General features: G+C 37.2%; 1 protein-coding gene and 1 pseudogene across 4 annotated transcripts in view; both read left to right on the top strand.

The window, feature by feature from the left end:
* The window catches only part of ZNF41 (zinc finger protein 41), a 53,385-nt gene extending 42,892 nt beyond the window's left edge, over positions 1-10,493 (top strand). For all 4 annotated transcript variants that reach the window (XM_036840897.1, XM_036840900.1, XM_036840899.1 and 1 more), the window contains exons 4-5: positions 25-120; positions 7,911-10,493. In XM_036840897.1, coding sequence (XP_036696792.1) covers positions 25-120; positions 7,911-9,964 — 2,150 coding nt within the window. In that variant the 3' untranslated portion in view covers positions 9,965-10,493. The remainder of the gene's footprint in view (positions 1-24; positions 121-7,910) is intronic.
* On the top strand, positions 9,996-10,523 carry LOC118888275 (annotated as a pseudogene).
* The last annotated feature ends 2,883 nt before the right edge of the window (positions 10,524-13,406 follow it).

The raw sequence follows: 13,406 nt of genomic DNA, 5'->3' as shown, positions 1-13,406 counted from the left end.
TCCTGTATCATGTCCTGTTAACAGGGTACCAAGTTCCCAAACCAGAGGTCATCTTCAAGATGGAGCAAGGAGAGGGGCCATGGACGTTGGAGGAGGAAACCCCACATCAGAGCTGCTCAGGTGAGTGAGTGTGACCTAGGCAGATGGGGGACATGGAAATAGATCTCAGTTTCTCTAGAAGAGGCTGATACCTTTGAAAGGCTCTGAAGATATCCTATCTTGAAGGCTCTAAGCGTTTGGAGTTGCTTGGAGAGAGTTGACAGAGCCCCTCCAATATCTGAATGCTATCTCCAAGTATGACCCTTGCCAATATCCATTGTCTTCTTTGCTTGGCTTTTTTGACAAGAAAGCTGTCTCTAATCTCTGTACCCTGGATCACATACATACCACCCTGTCTTACCTAGGGACTTTTTATTCTTCCTACTTCACTCCCACCCCCTTATCTTAGGTTCTTTCCTTGTACATTAGGTATTTTAAATTTTCTTCCCTTTTATTCCAATTCCTCATATCCATCCCTTATGCCTCCTCCCACAGGCAACAGATCTAATGTGTTTGATCTTTGAATTTGTATGATATTCTCTTAAAGCCTGAAGTATTGGTTTATAAGTATGTATTTTTAGTGTATATAAATTATATTGTGCTACATGTCTTTTTTGTTAAACACTCTTTGTTTATACACTTTTAAAATTTATTTATTTTCCTTATTTTTTTGGCTGTGTCAGGTCTTAGTTGCAGCACACAGGATCTTCATTGAGGCATGCGGGATGTTTTGTTACGGCCCAAGGTCTCTTTGTTGGAGCGCTCATGCTTCTTTCTAGCTGTGGCTCGTGGGCTTCTCTCTAGTTGTGACGTTTGGGTTTTCTCTCTCTAGTTGTGGCACATGGGGTCCAGGGTGCACAGGCTCAGTAGTTGTGGTGCGTGGGCTTAGTTGCCCCACGGCCATGTGGGATCTTAGTTCCCCGACCAGGGATTGAACCCGCATCCCCTGCATTGGAAGGCAGATTCTTTACCACTGGACCACCAGGGAAGTCCCTGTGCTACATGTCTTAATTATGTTCCTTTTTTTTACTCACCCCTAAGGTCTGTCCATATTGCAGTGCTCATCTGGCTTCATTCCTTCAAATTGCTGCATAGTATTCCACAGTGTGCTAGCACCACATCTTATTGAACCATACACCCAGTGGTGGAACCTAGGTTTTCGTTAACTCCCATTTAAGACAAACAACTCTACAATGAATTTCTACACAAATGTTCTCTTACAGAGTGTGAGAATTTCTCAGGGATGTATATAGAAGAGAGGGTTTGCCTGATCATTGCATATTCTCATATTGAATTTGAGCACCACCGTATTCTTCTTGAATTGGCTGCACTAATCTACTCTCCCAGCAATAGGGCACAGGGTTCTTGCTTTCCTCGAGTTTCTGCCAACAATTAGTATTACCAGAGTTTCTCATTTTTGGGCTAACTATGGGTATAAAGTGGCATCTCATTTTTTATTTCTTATTTCTCCAATACCTAGTTTGAGCATTTCATTATTGACCTGTTGTGGTCTCTTTGAGTTTCTCTCCTATGAGTGACCTTGCTCATGTTCCCCTAGTTTTGATTTGTTTCCTGTCTGTTTCGTACTGATTTGCATCCAATTTATTATTTGCCCCCTTTTCCAGCCTTCTCCTCATTATCCCCATAAATGAGGTTGCCCTACGGACCCTGTCTACTGTTCACCAGTATTTTCTTCATATACATGCAAGGATTAATCCATCCTGAAATTCTGATGACTCTGTTTTTGATCTCTCCAGTCTGTTCTTCCCTGGTACTTTAGTACTACATTTAGCTACCCAGAAAGTTCCATTGAGATGTTTCTCTTGCTCCTCACTACATCAGAAATTGGAATCATTACCTCATGTATCAGAAACCCTTGTCACCTTCCAACTTTTCTCACATTTGTCAGTGTTTCTTAAATCTTTCTGTCATTTTTAAGTTAATCACTCTACAGTTCCTACTGCTTTTCCATTTCTGAGAATATCATTTTCAGTTCTCAGTTCATCTTCTTAGTTCCCAGTAATATCACCCAAAACCAGCTCCATATTTTCTTATGCCTGGATTATAATTTTTCTATTACTGATTGTATTTGTTGATTCCATTCTTTTTATTAGTTCACTTCAAAAGCTAACGATAAATTTCATTGCCTAAAATGTTCTATTTATCTTGACATTAGCTTTATGAAAAAACCTACAATTATTCCCCATGACTTAGCATGTGACAATTAAACTCTTCATTCAGAGAGGCAAACAACATGGCCATGTATTTCCAATTCAAACGTGTATCTGTATATTTTGTATAACCTATGCTCAAGTCCATTTTTAACATATTTTATGATTCTATGAGGTTTATTTATGTTAATAGTCCTATGAGTTTTGGGGAATTCCCTGGCGGTCCAGTGGTTAGGACCCAGCGCTTTCACTGCCGGGGCCTGGGTTTGATCCCTGGTCAGGGAACAAAAATCCTGTAAGCCACGTGGTGTGGCCATAATAATAATAATAATAATAATAATAATAATAACACTATGAGTTTTGACAAATGCATACAGTCATGTAACCACCACCACAATCAAGATATAGAACAAAAATTACCTCAGGTCCCTTTACTGTCACTTCTTCCCACCACTTCCAGACCTGGAAAATACTTATCTCTTTTCTGTCTCTATAGTTTTGCCTTTTCCAGAATGTCATATAAATGGAATCATACAGTATGAAGCTTTTTGAGCCTGGCTTCTTTCACTTAGCATAAAGCATTCAAAACTCATTCCTACTGTTGTGTTTTCCATAGTTTGTTCCTTTTTTATTGCTGAGTAGTATTCCATAGTAAGGATGTATCACAGTTTATCCATTCACCAGCTGAAGGATATTTGGATGGTTTCCAGTTTTGGTGTTTATGAATAAAGGTGCTATGTTTATATATTTGTTTCCATATTTTGTGTGATGATAAGATTTCATTCACTTGGGTAAATACCTAGGAGTCAGATTGCTGGGCTGTATGGTAAGTATATGTTTAACTTTATTAGAAACTGCCAAACTTTTCCAAAGTGGTTATACAATTTTAAATTCTAACCAGCTATGTATGAGAGTTCCAGTTGATTTTCATTCTCACCAGCACTTTGAATTGTCCATTTTAAAAACTTTTAGCCATTCTAATAGTAAGATAGTTGTATCTTACTGTGGTTTTATTTGGCATTTCCATAATATCTAATATTTGACATCTATATATCTTCTTTGGTGAAGTGTTTGTACAGATCTTTTGCCCAGTTTTCTATAGGGAACATTGTTTTCTTATTGTTGAGTTTTGAAAGTTCATTATATATTATGGACACAAGTTATTTATCAGATATGTGTTTTGTGAATTTTTTTATTTGCTTATCAGTGTCTTTCACGAGGCATTTAAAATTTTGACAAAGTCTAACTTATCTTTTTTCTTATTTTATGGATTGTGCTTTTGGTGTTGTATCTAAGAAATCTTTACCCGATCCAAGGTCTTCCCAAAAATTAGGTCTTACATTTAGTTCTGTGATGCATTTTGCATTAATTTTTATATATGATTTAAAGTATGGATCAGAGTTTTGTGTTTGTTCGTTTTTGCACATGGCTAGCCAATCATTTCAGCATCATTTATTTAAAAAAAAAAGCTATCCTCCTCTCAATTGAATTGCCTTTGCACCTTTATTGAAGATCAGTTGTCATATGTATGTGGGTCTCTTTCTGGACTCTTCATTCTGTTCCACTGATCTATTCATGTATCTTTACACCATTCCCACACTGTCTTGATTAGTGTAGCTATGTAATAAATTTGAAATCATGTCATATTAGTCCTCCAACTTTGTTCTTCTCTTTCAAATTGTTTTGGCTATTCTAAGTACTTTGTGTATCCATTTGAATTTTACAGTCAATTTTTCAATTTCTATGAAAGTGAATTTTGATTGTGATTACATTGAATCTATAAGTCAGTTTGGAGAGAATTAACATCTTAACATTATCAACTCTTCCAATCCAAATATATAAATGATTTGATAATTTATATATTGCAAACTGATTACCACCATAGCATTAGCCAACACCTCCATCCCATCACATAGTTACCATTTCTTTTTTGTGGTGAGAACATTTAAGGTCTACTCTCTAGGCAACATTCAAGTATATGACACAGTATCATTATCTATAGTCACCATGCTGCACATTAGATTCCCAGAACTTGTTCATCTTATAACTGGAAGTCTGTACCCTTTGACCAGTAGCTCTCCATTCCCTCCACCCTCCAGTCCCCGGGAACCACCACTCTACTCTCTGTTTCTCTGAGTTTGGCTTTCTTAGATTCCACATACAAGTGATAATACCATGCAGTATTTGTCTTTCTCTGACTTATTTCACTTAGCATGATGCCCTCAACGTTCAGACAAGTTGTAGCAAATGGCACAATGTCCTTCTTTCTCATGGCTGAATAATATTCCATTGTATATATATACCACATCTTTATCCATTCAGTGTGGACAGACACTTGGGATGTTTTCATATCTTGCTATTGTGAATAATGCTGCAATGAACATGGGAGTGCAGATATCTCTAAGAGATCCTGATTTCAATTCCTTTGGATATATACCCAGAAGTGGAATTGCTGGATCATACGATAGGTCTCTTTTGAATTTTTTGGGGAAACTCCATACTGTTTTCCATAGTAGCAGCACCAATTTACACTCCCACCAACAGTGCACAAGTGTTCCCTTTTCTCCACACCCTCATCAGCATTTGTTATCTCTTGTCTTTTTGATGAAAGCCATTCTAACAGGTGTGAGGTGATATCTCGTTGTGGTTTTGACTTGCATTTCCCTGGGGATTACTGATATCAAGCACCTTTTCATGTACCTGTTTGCCATTTGTATGTCTTCTTTGGAAAACTGTTCAATTCTTCTGCCCATTTTTAAATCGGTTTGTTTTTTGCTATTGAGCTGTATATGTTCCTTATATATTTTGCATATTAACTCCTTATCAGATATATGACTTGTAAATATCTTCTCCCATTCCATAGGTTGCCTTTTCATTTTGTTGATTGTTTCCTTTGTTGTGCATTTTTAATGTTTTCTTGATGTCTGCCATATGTGATAGTGTTCCCCTAATCTGACTCTTTATTCTGTGCTCTATCTATTTAGATGATACATTTTCACCTTGTGATCAGATTTCACTATTTCATGAAATGGCTCTTAATTACTCCAGAATATATGGCTCTTTCTTTTTTCTCATCCTCCATCCCACAGGAACTCCCAGAAAAACATAGGATTTTAGACTGTGTAGTAACTAAGGCTTTTTTTTTACCTCTAAGTTTTTAGAAAGCTCCCAGAATTAAGAGCCTATTTCTCAGATTCACAGACATAGAGAACATACTTGTGGTTGCCAAGTGAGGGAGGGGTGGACTGGGAGTTTGGGATTAACAGATGCAAACTATTATATGTAGAATGGATAAACAACAAGGTCCAACTGTATAGCACAGGGAACTATATTCAATATTCTGTGATAAACCATAATGAAAAAGAATTTTTAAAAAGATCCATTCTTACACTGAAAAAAAAGAGCCTGTTTCTTATTGTATAACTTGGGGCCTAATCAGGAGAGAGAAACCACATACTAATTTGAACATGGAAAGTTTAACAAAGAATTATTAGTGCCACTGCAATGAGAAGCCCATGCATCGCAACGAAGAGTAGCCCCCGCTCGCTGCAACTAGAGAAAGCCCACGTGCAGCAACGAAGACCCAATGCAGCCAAAAATAAATAAATAAATTTTTAAAAAAATAATTATTAGCTATTGTGGGATTGAGGTAACAAGGGATTAGCCAGTAAAAGTAAAGAGAACTCTAAAGAATAAAGGAATAGCAAATTAGTGTGGGAGAGTATCTCTAAGGCTGTGAAGGAACACCCAAGGAAGCGCCTCCCCTGCTTCCCAGGGATGAATCCAGACCTTATAGGGAGGGCATATCCATGGCTCATGGCATGGCAGCTGTCGTGCCACACTGGTTGAACTTACTGGAAATCTGCCCTCTGCGGTTCCAGAAAAAGCTGATCATAGGGAAGTGTCTCATTGCAAATATTCCACTACAAGCCATCTGAGAGAGGTGCCAGGGTAAACTGCTAGGTGCTGGGTGCTGCTGGCTGCAATGCACTGCAGAAGCTGGGTGCCTCGGAAGCTGCATGTGCATCAGGAGCCAGATGCTGCTGAAGCCACCACACTGCTGAAGCCTGGTAATAGACAAGCTGCCCTTGCTGGAGGAGCCTGCTGGGTGAGCTCACTAGAACCAGGAAGCAAAACCCCTTCCTCCAGTGTTTCCCCATCACCCTGTATTGACAAGGTTCAACATCATGCCAGATAGCAAAGGAAAAAAGACTCAGATCCATTTTTGTAGAGCGGGCAAGGAAGGGTGAATTGGGGGTTGAAAGACAAAAAATTGATAACTGTAACACTTATTCTTCAGTTTTCTGAAACCAAGCATGGAAAATATTTAGTAAACTTAAATTTATTGAATTTGGGGAGATAGGCAGAGGAGGATATTTTGCTCTCTTTCAGAAGGATCCTTCAAATATCTGATCAGAGGAATTCAAAAGACCATAGATTATATTTGGAAAGGGAAGATAATTGCATGAAATGTTAATAATTTCAGGCTTTATGTGTTAATTCTCTCTGTTATCACACAAAACTGTGCCAAATTTAGTATCAATATGAGTGGTACTGTGTCTGCTTTATACATTCATAGCAGATATAACCTCCCTAGAGGTGTACTAAAATTAGAGCCGATATCAAGGACAATACCTTTTGAATATGCACAGAGGAGCAAAGCAACAAGCTTAATGTAACTGTATCCTCTCTTACATAAGCATTCTCAGGTGAATGGGTGCATTCAACAAATCAACTCTGATCTTGTTGGGTCATTCAAGGACCATGTTCCAAGTTATTGCTCTGCCATCTCCTAGAGTATTGTTGTCAGCTGGGTGGTTGATGTTGGGTCATTGTTGAGTCCTCTGGGCTGGGGAAGGGAGAATGGGGGAGATTTGCCCACTGTCTTAAAGCCTGGCCTAGGAGTGGTACATATCACTTCTGCTCATATTCCACTGGTGAGGACAAAGTGAGACTGGTAAACGTAATGCCCAGCTATGTTCTATTACTATAAAAGAAGAGGTGAATAGATTTTGGTGGACAGCTTGCAGTTTCTACCATAGATGGTTTGCCCTCTCCTATTTGACACTTGTTGAAAGCATATATTTTTCTTATAGATATAGAGGAATTGGTATTTGAGGACTATAAATTTAACGTAGATGCTCGTAATGGTTCAGAGGGAAAAGCAAGAGGAAGCAGAGAGATTATTAATGTTTTAGACCTAATATGTAATAAGGACATGCATTCTGAAATATTTCTTCCATGCAGGCTTACCTTTAACAGACTTCAGTTTCTTCTTCTGGTTACTCTACTCACTGTCCTGACTTCCTACATAGTGGATATGGATTCCCAGGTTCAAATTCCATCTCTTATTTATTTAGCTATTTGATCTTCAGCAAGTTACATAACTTCTCTGTGCTTCTGTTTTTGCATCTGTGAAACATGATTGATAATGATAGCTACCTCTTAGGGTTTAGTGAAGATTAAATGAGCTACTTTGTGTAAAGCACTTGGAAGTGCCTGGTGCATCATAAGTGATATATAATTGTTTTGCATAGAGTAAGTGTTCTAGAAGAATTTCATATTACTACATTATTACTATTTTCATTATTGTCATAAGGACTCTTCCATTTCTCTGTTCATCCTGTCCAAACTCCATGTACCCTCTATTCTCTGATAATTGTTCTGGAGTCATTTTCATTTTTTTCTCTTTCTTTTTAGATGAGGATAATGGGCAAACCCAACAACAGAGAATTTCTGGAGAAGTTTCATTACACTGTGAGAAATTTGGTCAATCCATAGGAAAAGATTCATTGTGTTCCATTTTAGAAGAACTGTGGCAAGATAATGACCGGCTAGAGAGATATCAAGAAAACCAAAATAACCCTTTAAGTCATGTGAAAGTATTGATTAAGGAGAGGGGCTATGAATGTAAAAACATTGAAAAAATAATTCACGTGAGTACCAGGCTTGTTCCTTCCATTAAAAGACTCCATAACTATGACACAATTGGAAAGAGTTTGAAGCACACTTTAAATTTACATAATCATAATAAAAGCAATGCAACAAAGAACTTTGATAAGATTTTTAGAAATGGTAACAATTTTGCCCATAGCTCTTCCTTTACTAAGAATGAGAATGCTAATACAGGAGCAAACTCCTGTGAACTTAATCAATGTGAAAAACATCTTGGCCACAAACAAGTTCTCACCCACCGTCAGAAAATTCATACTGAAGAGAAACTTTATGTGTGTACTCAATACGTACAGACGTTCACCCAAAAGTCACATCTTTTTGAGCATCAGAGAATTCATGCTGGAGAAAAATCCCATGAATGCAACAAGCGTGAGAACGTCTTCACTCAGAAGCTGCAAACTGAGGTACCTCAAAGTGTTTACACAAGAGAGAAACCTTTTATATGTACTCAATGTGGGAAGGCCTTTACGCTCAGGTCAAACCTCATTACACATCAGAAAATTCATACTGGGCAGAAGCCCTATAAATGCAGTGAATGTGGAAAAGCCTTTTTCCACAGATCATATCTCTTTAGACATATGAGAATTCATACAGGAGAAAAACCTTATGAATGCAGTGAATGTGGAAGAGGCTTCTCCCAGAATTCTGACCTCAATATACATCAGAAAACTCATACTGGAGAGAAACACTATGCATGCAGTGAATGCGGGAAAGCCTTCACAAGAAAATCAGCACTCAGGATGCATCAAAGAATTCACACAGGAGAGAAACCTTATGTATGCACTGAATGTGGGAAGGCCTTCATCCAGAAATCCCATTTCAATACACATCAGAGAATTCATACTGGAGAAAAACCTTATGAATGCGGTGACTGTGGGAAATCGTTCATTAAGAAATCACAACTCCATGTGCATCAAAGAATTCATACAGGAGAAAAACCTTATATATGTACAGAATGTGGAAAGGTCTTTACTCATAGGACAAATCTCACTACACATCAGAAAACTCATACTGGAGAGAAACCGTATATGTGTGCCGAATGTGGAAAGGCTTTCAGTGATCAGTCAAATCTCATTAAACACCAGAAAACTCATACTGGAGAGAAACCCTATAAATGCAATGGCTGTGGAAAGGCCTTCATATGGAAGTCACGCCTTAAAATACATCAGAAATCTCATATTGGAGAGAGACACTATGAATGCAATGAATGTGGGAAAGCCTTTATCCAGAAATCAACACTCAGTGTGCATCAGAGAATCCATACAGGAGAGAAACCCTATGCTTGTCCTGAATGTGGGAAGGCCTTCATCCAGAAATCACACTTCATTGCACATCATAGAATTCATACTGGAGAGAAGCCTTATGAATGCAGTGACTGTGGAAAATGCTTCACGAAGAAGTCACAACTCCGGGTGCATCAGAAGATTCACACAGGAGAGAAACCCAATATATGTGCTGAATGTGGAAAGGCCTTCACTGACAGGTCAAATCTCATAACACACCAGAAAATCCATACTAGAGAGAAACCCTATAAATGCAGTGACTGTGGAAAAACCTTCACCTGGAAGTCACGCCTCACTATCCATCAGAAATCTCATACTGGAGAGAGACACTATGAATGCAGTAAATGTGGGAAAGCTTTCATCCAGAAAGCAACACTAAGTATGCATCAGATAATTCATACAGGGAAGAAACCTTATGCTTGTACAGAATGTCAGAAGGCCTTCACTGACAGGTCAAATCTCATTAAACACCAGAAAACTCATAGTGGAGAAAAACTCTATAAAGCCAGTGACTGAAAATGCCTTCAGCTGGAAATCACAACTGGATATGCATCAGCTGTCTCATAGTGGAGAGACGAGGAGTACCTGATGCATCAATCATTGTACAGGGGGAGTAGATATGACAGACTACAAACAGCCTAAGTGAACAGAGGGCAAACAAAGTCAAGTATCCTTCAGTCAGGTGGAATACAAGTTGATAAGCAATTATATGCATAGGGAGATACTTCGATAAAGCATTTGAGCAATAGCCCTGTTTGGTTTTATGATTCACACAGGTACTCTCAATCTCCTGCAAGTGGTAGAAATAGAGACCCCAGGAGATGACTTGTAATCGCCTGTGTTTCATTTTTTGGATAAAGGACTTTATAAATTCAGCACTGATTTGTCCTTCATACCTTGGGATGTAAAAGTCCTCAATACTGGCCAATTTTTTTTTCAAATTTCTAGGGTGGGGAGAAGAGTATTCATTGTTCAAACACCTCCAGGGCACTGAAGTCAAGGCAAAAACCAATTTGGGAATGTATAATAGATCTATGAGTAGAAGCCAGAAGTTTTTGTTATCATTGACATTTAAGACACAGAAAATATTGCCCTGAGGAACCGTTCTTTCTCTTCCCTTTGAGAAGTCACCATGGTATATTTTTAAAAAATTAAATACAATTTTTAAGCTTAAAGTCTGACTTTATGCATTGGCAAATTAAGCATAGCTCTAGCCTATGTTACAGGAATAGAGTTATTAAATGTTACACACACCTAAAGGTGGCAATTGTTCCCTCATTAATTCTATGCTGTGGCAGCAGGTGATTCGCACTCGAAAATGGTAGGCATACCTTCTAACCTGTACCCCAAAAGCTATCATTATATAAGCTGCAGACCATAAACTTCTTATCCCCTTAGTAACTGCCCCTAAGACAATGAAACTGAGCCACAGCACTCTGGACTTCCAGTCTCATCCACTGAAGCTTCTGCTTTCTTTGGGATTTCTGTTTGAAAAACAATGGTTAAGAAATTGGATTTCAATACATAAAACTTTGGTGGTTTTTCTTCCAATTTAGTTAATTTGATATATTCATTTTCTACATGCACATTAAGAGTAATTTTGTGTAGATTGCTATGGGATAAAGTCATGTTGCATTGTAGTTTTTTAGCCTAAGATATGATTATAGTTTATTATAGTTGAATAACTGGAAGACTTCTCTGAGAACACTGCTTTTTTTTAAAGCACTGATATATAAACGCTTTCTTGTTTTCAATTAAATGTTTTTTGGAATACTCATAAGAAAGGGGCTTTCTTTCTAGCATGTAATTTTATTTTGTTTTTAAACCTTTTTATTAAAGTATAATGCATACAGAAATTGCATATATCATAAGCATACAGCTCAATGAATTCTCACAAACTGAACACTGATCAAGAAACAGAACATGACCAGTACCCCAGAAAAACTCCCTGTGCTCCCTTCCAGGCCTTACTGTCCACCTACCCCGCCAGGTAAACACTACCCTGACTTAAATAGCTTTGTCTGCTTGGTATTTTATTATATAAATTGAGTCAAACAATTATATTTCATATGTTGGTAATATACGCAAGTGTCTATCTTCTTTCATTCACATTATAAATATGAGATTCGTCCATATTGTTAAATGTAGTTATGGATAATTCATTCTTATTGTCATGTTATATTCCATTCTGTGAATACTCTACAATATATTTATCCATTCTATTGTTAATGGACATTTGTGTTGTTTGCAGCTTGGGGCTATTGGGAATAGTGCTACTATAAATACTTTAGTACCTATCTATTGGTGAACATATTTATGAACTTCTGTTAGGTATATATCTAGGAGTTGAACTGCCAGGCTATATGGTGTCCATGCTCAGCTAGTTTATAAAACTAGTTTTCCAAAGTGGTTTTGCCAATATACACTCCCACCAGCACAGTATATGAGTTCTATTTGCTCCACATCCTTGTCAACACTTGGTATTTTCCATCATTTTTACTGTAGCCATTATGGTGGATGTACAGTGATATCTCAGTGTGATTTAATTTTTATTTCCTTATCCTCCAATCCCACCATCTTCCCAAGACAGTTGACTGATATCTTAGATCTGAAACCCAGGCATGGCTCTCATGTGACTGTACCATTTTACATCTCACCAGCAATAGTAAGCAATTAGTAACTTTAAATCTTTCCACACAAAAATGCCCAAAGCTTGATGGTTTAACTGCTTAATTGCATTAAACATTTGAGGAGAAATAATATCAACACTCCACAAAATCTTTCAGAAAATAGAGGAGGAAGGAACACTCCCCAACTCTATGAGGCCAGTATTACCCTGATACTTAAGCCATACAAACACATCACAAGAAAATAAAACTACAGACCAACATTCCTCATGAACATAGATGTAAAAATCTTCAACAAAATATTAGCAAATTGAATCCAGCAACATATAAAAGGATTATACATCATGCCCAAGTGGGGTTTATTCCAGTGATATAAGGCTGCTTCAACATTCAAAAATCAGTCAACGCAATCTACCATATTATATATACAAGGTAAAGAAGAAAGATCACATGATCTACAAATTCAATACAACTTTATCAAATTTCCAGCAGACTTTCTTCCCCAGAAATTGATAAGCTAATCCTAATATTTATATAGAAATAGAAAAGACCAAGATTAGCAAAGAGGAATTTGCCAAAAAGCAAAGTGGAAGGACAGTAACCTCCCAATTTCAAAACTATAAAACTACAGTAATCATGACAGTATGGTACTGGCATGGGGATAGAGACATAGATCAATGGAACAGAACAGAGAGTCTAGGAATAAACCCTGATACTTATGGTAAAAATATTTTTTACAAAAGTGTGAAGGCAATTCATTGGGGAAAGAAAAGTCTTTTCAACATTTGATGCAAGAATAATTACATATCCACATGCAAAAAGATGAATTTAAATCTTACTTCACACCATACTAAAAATTAACAAAAAATGATCAGATATGTAAATATAAAAGCTAAAACTATAAAAGTTTTAGCAGAAAACATAGGAGAAAAATCTCTGTGACCTTGTATTAGGCAAGGAATTCTTAAGTAGGACACCAAGAGCATGATCCATAAAGAAAAAATGATAAATTAGACTTCATTAAAATGAAAAAGGTTTAAACTTCAAAAGGTACCATTAATAAAATGAAAAGACAAAGCACAGACAGGGAGAAAACACTTGTAAATCATTTACCTGATAAAGAACTTGTATCCAGAATATATACAGAACACTTACAACTCAATAAAAAGAGGACAAGCAACCCAGTTTAAAATTAGGCTGAAGATTTGAAGAGATATTTCACCAAAAAATATATACAAATAAGCACATGAAGAGATGCCCAACATCATTAGTCAATAGAGAAATTCTAATTAAAACCACAATGAAATACCACTTTATATGTACTAAAATGG

Source organism: Balaenoptera musculus, chromosome X (assembly GCF_009873245.2).
Source record: "Balaenoptera musculus isolate JJ_BM4_2016_0621 chromosome X, mBalMus1.pri.v3, whole genome shotgun sequence".
Classification (NCBI taxonomy): domain Eukaryota; kingdom Metazoa; phylum Chordata; class Mammalia; order Artiodactyla; family Balaenopteridae; genus Balaenoptera; species Balaenoptera musculus.
This window is presented reverse-complemented; position numbering and strand designations above follow the sequence as displayed.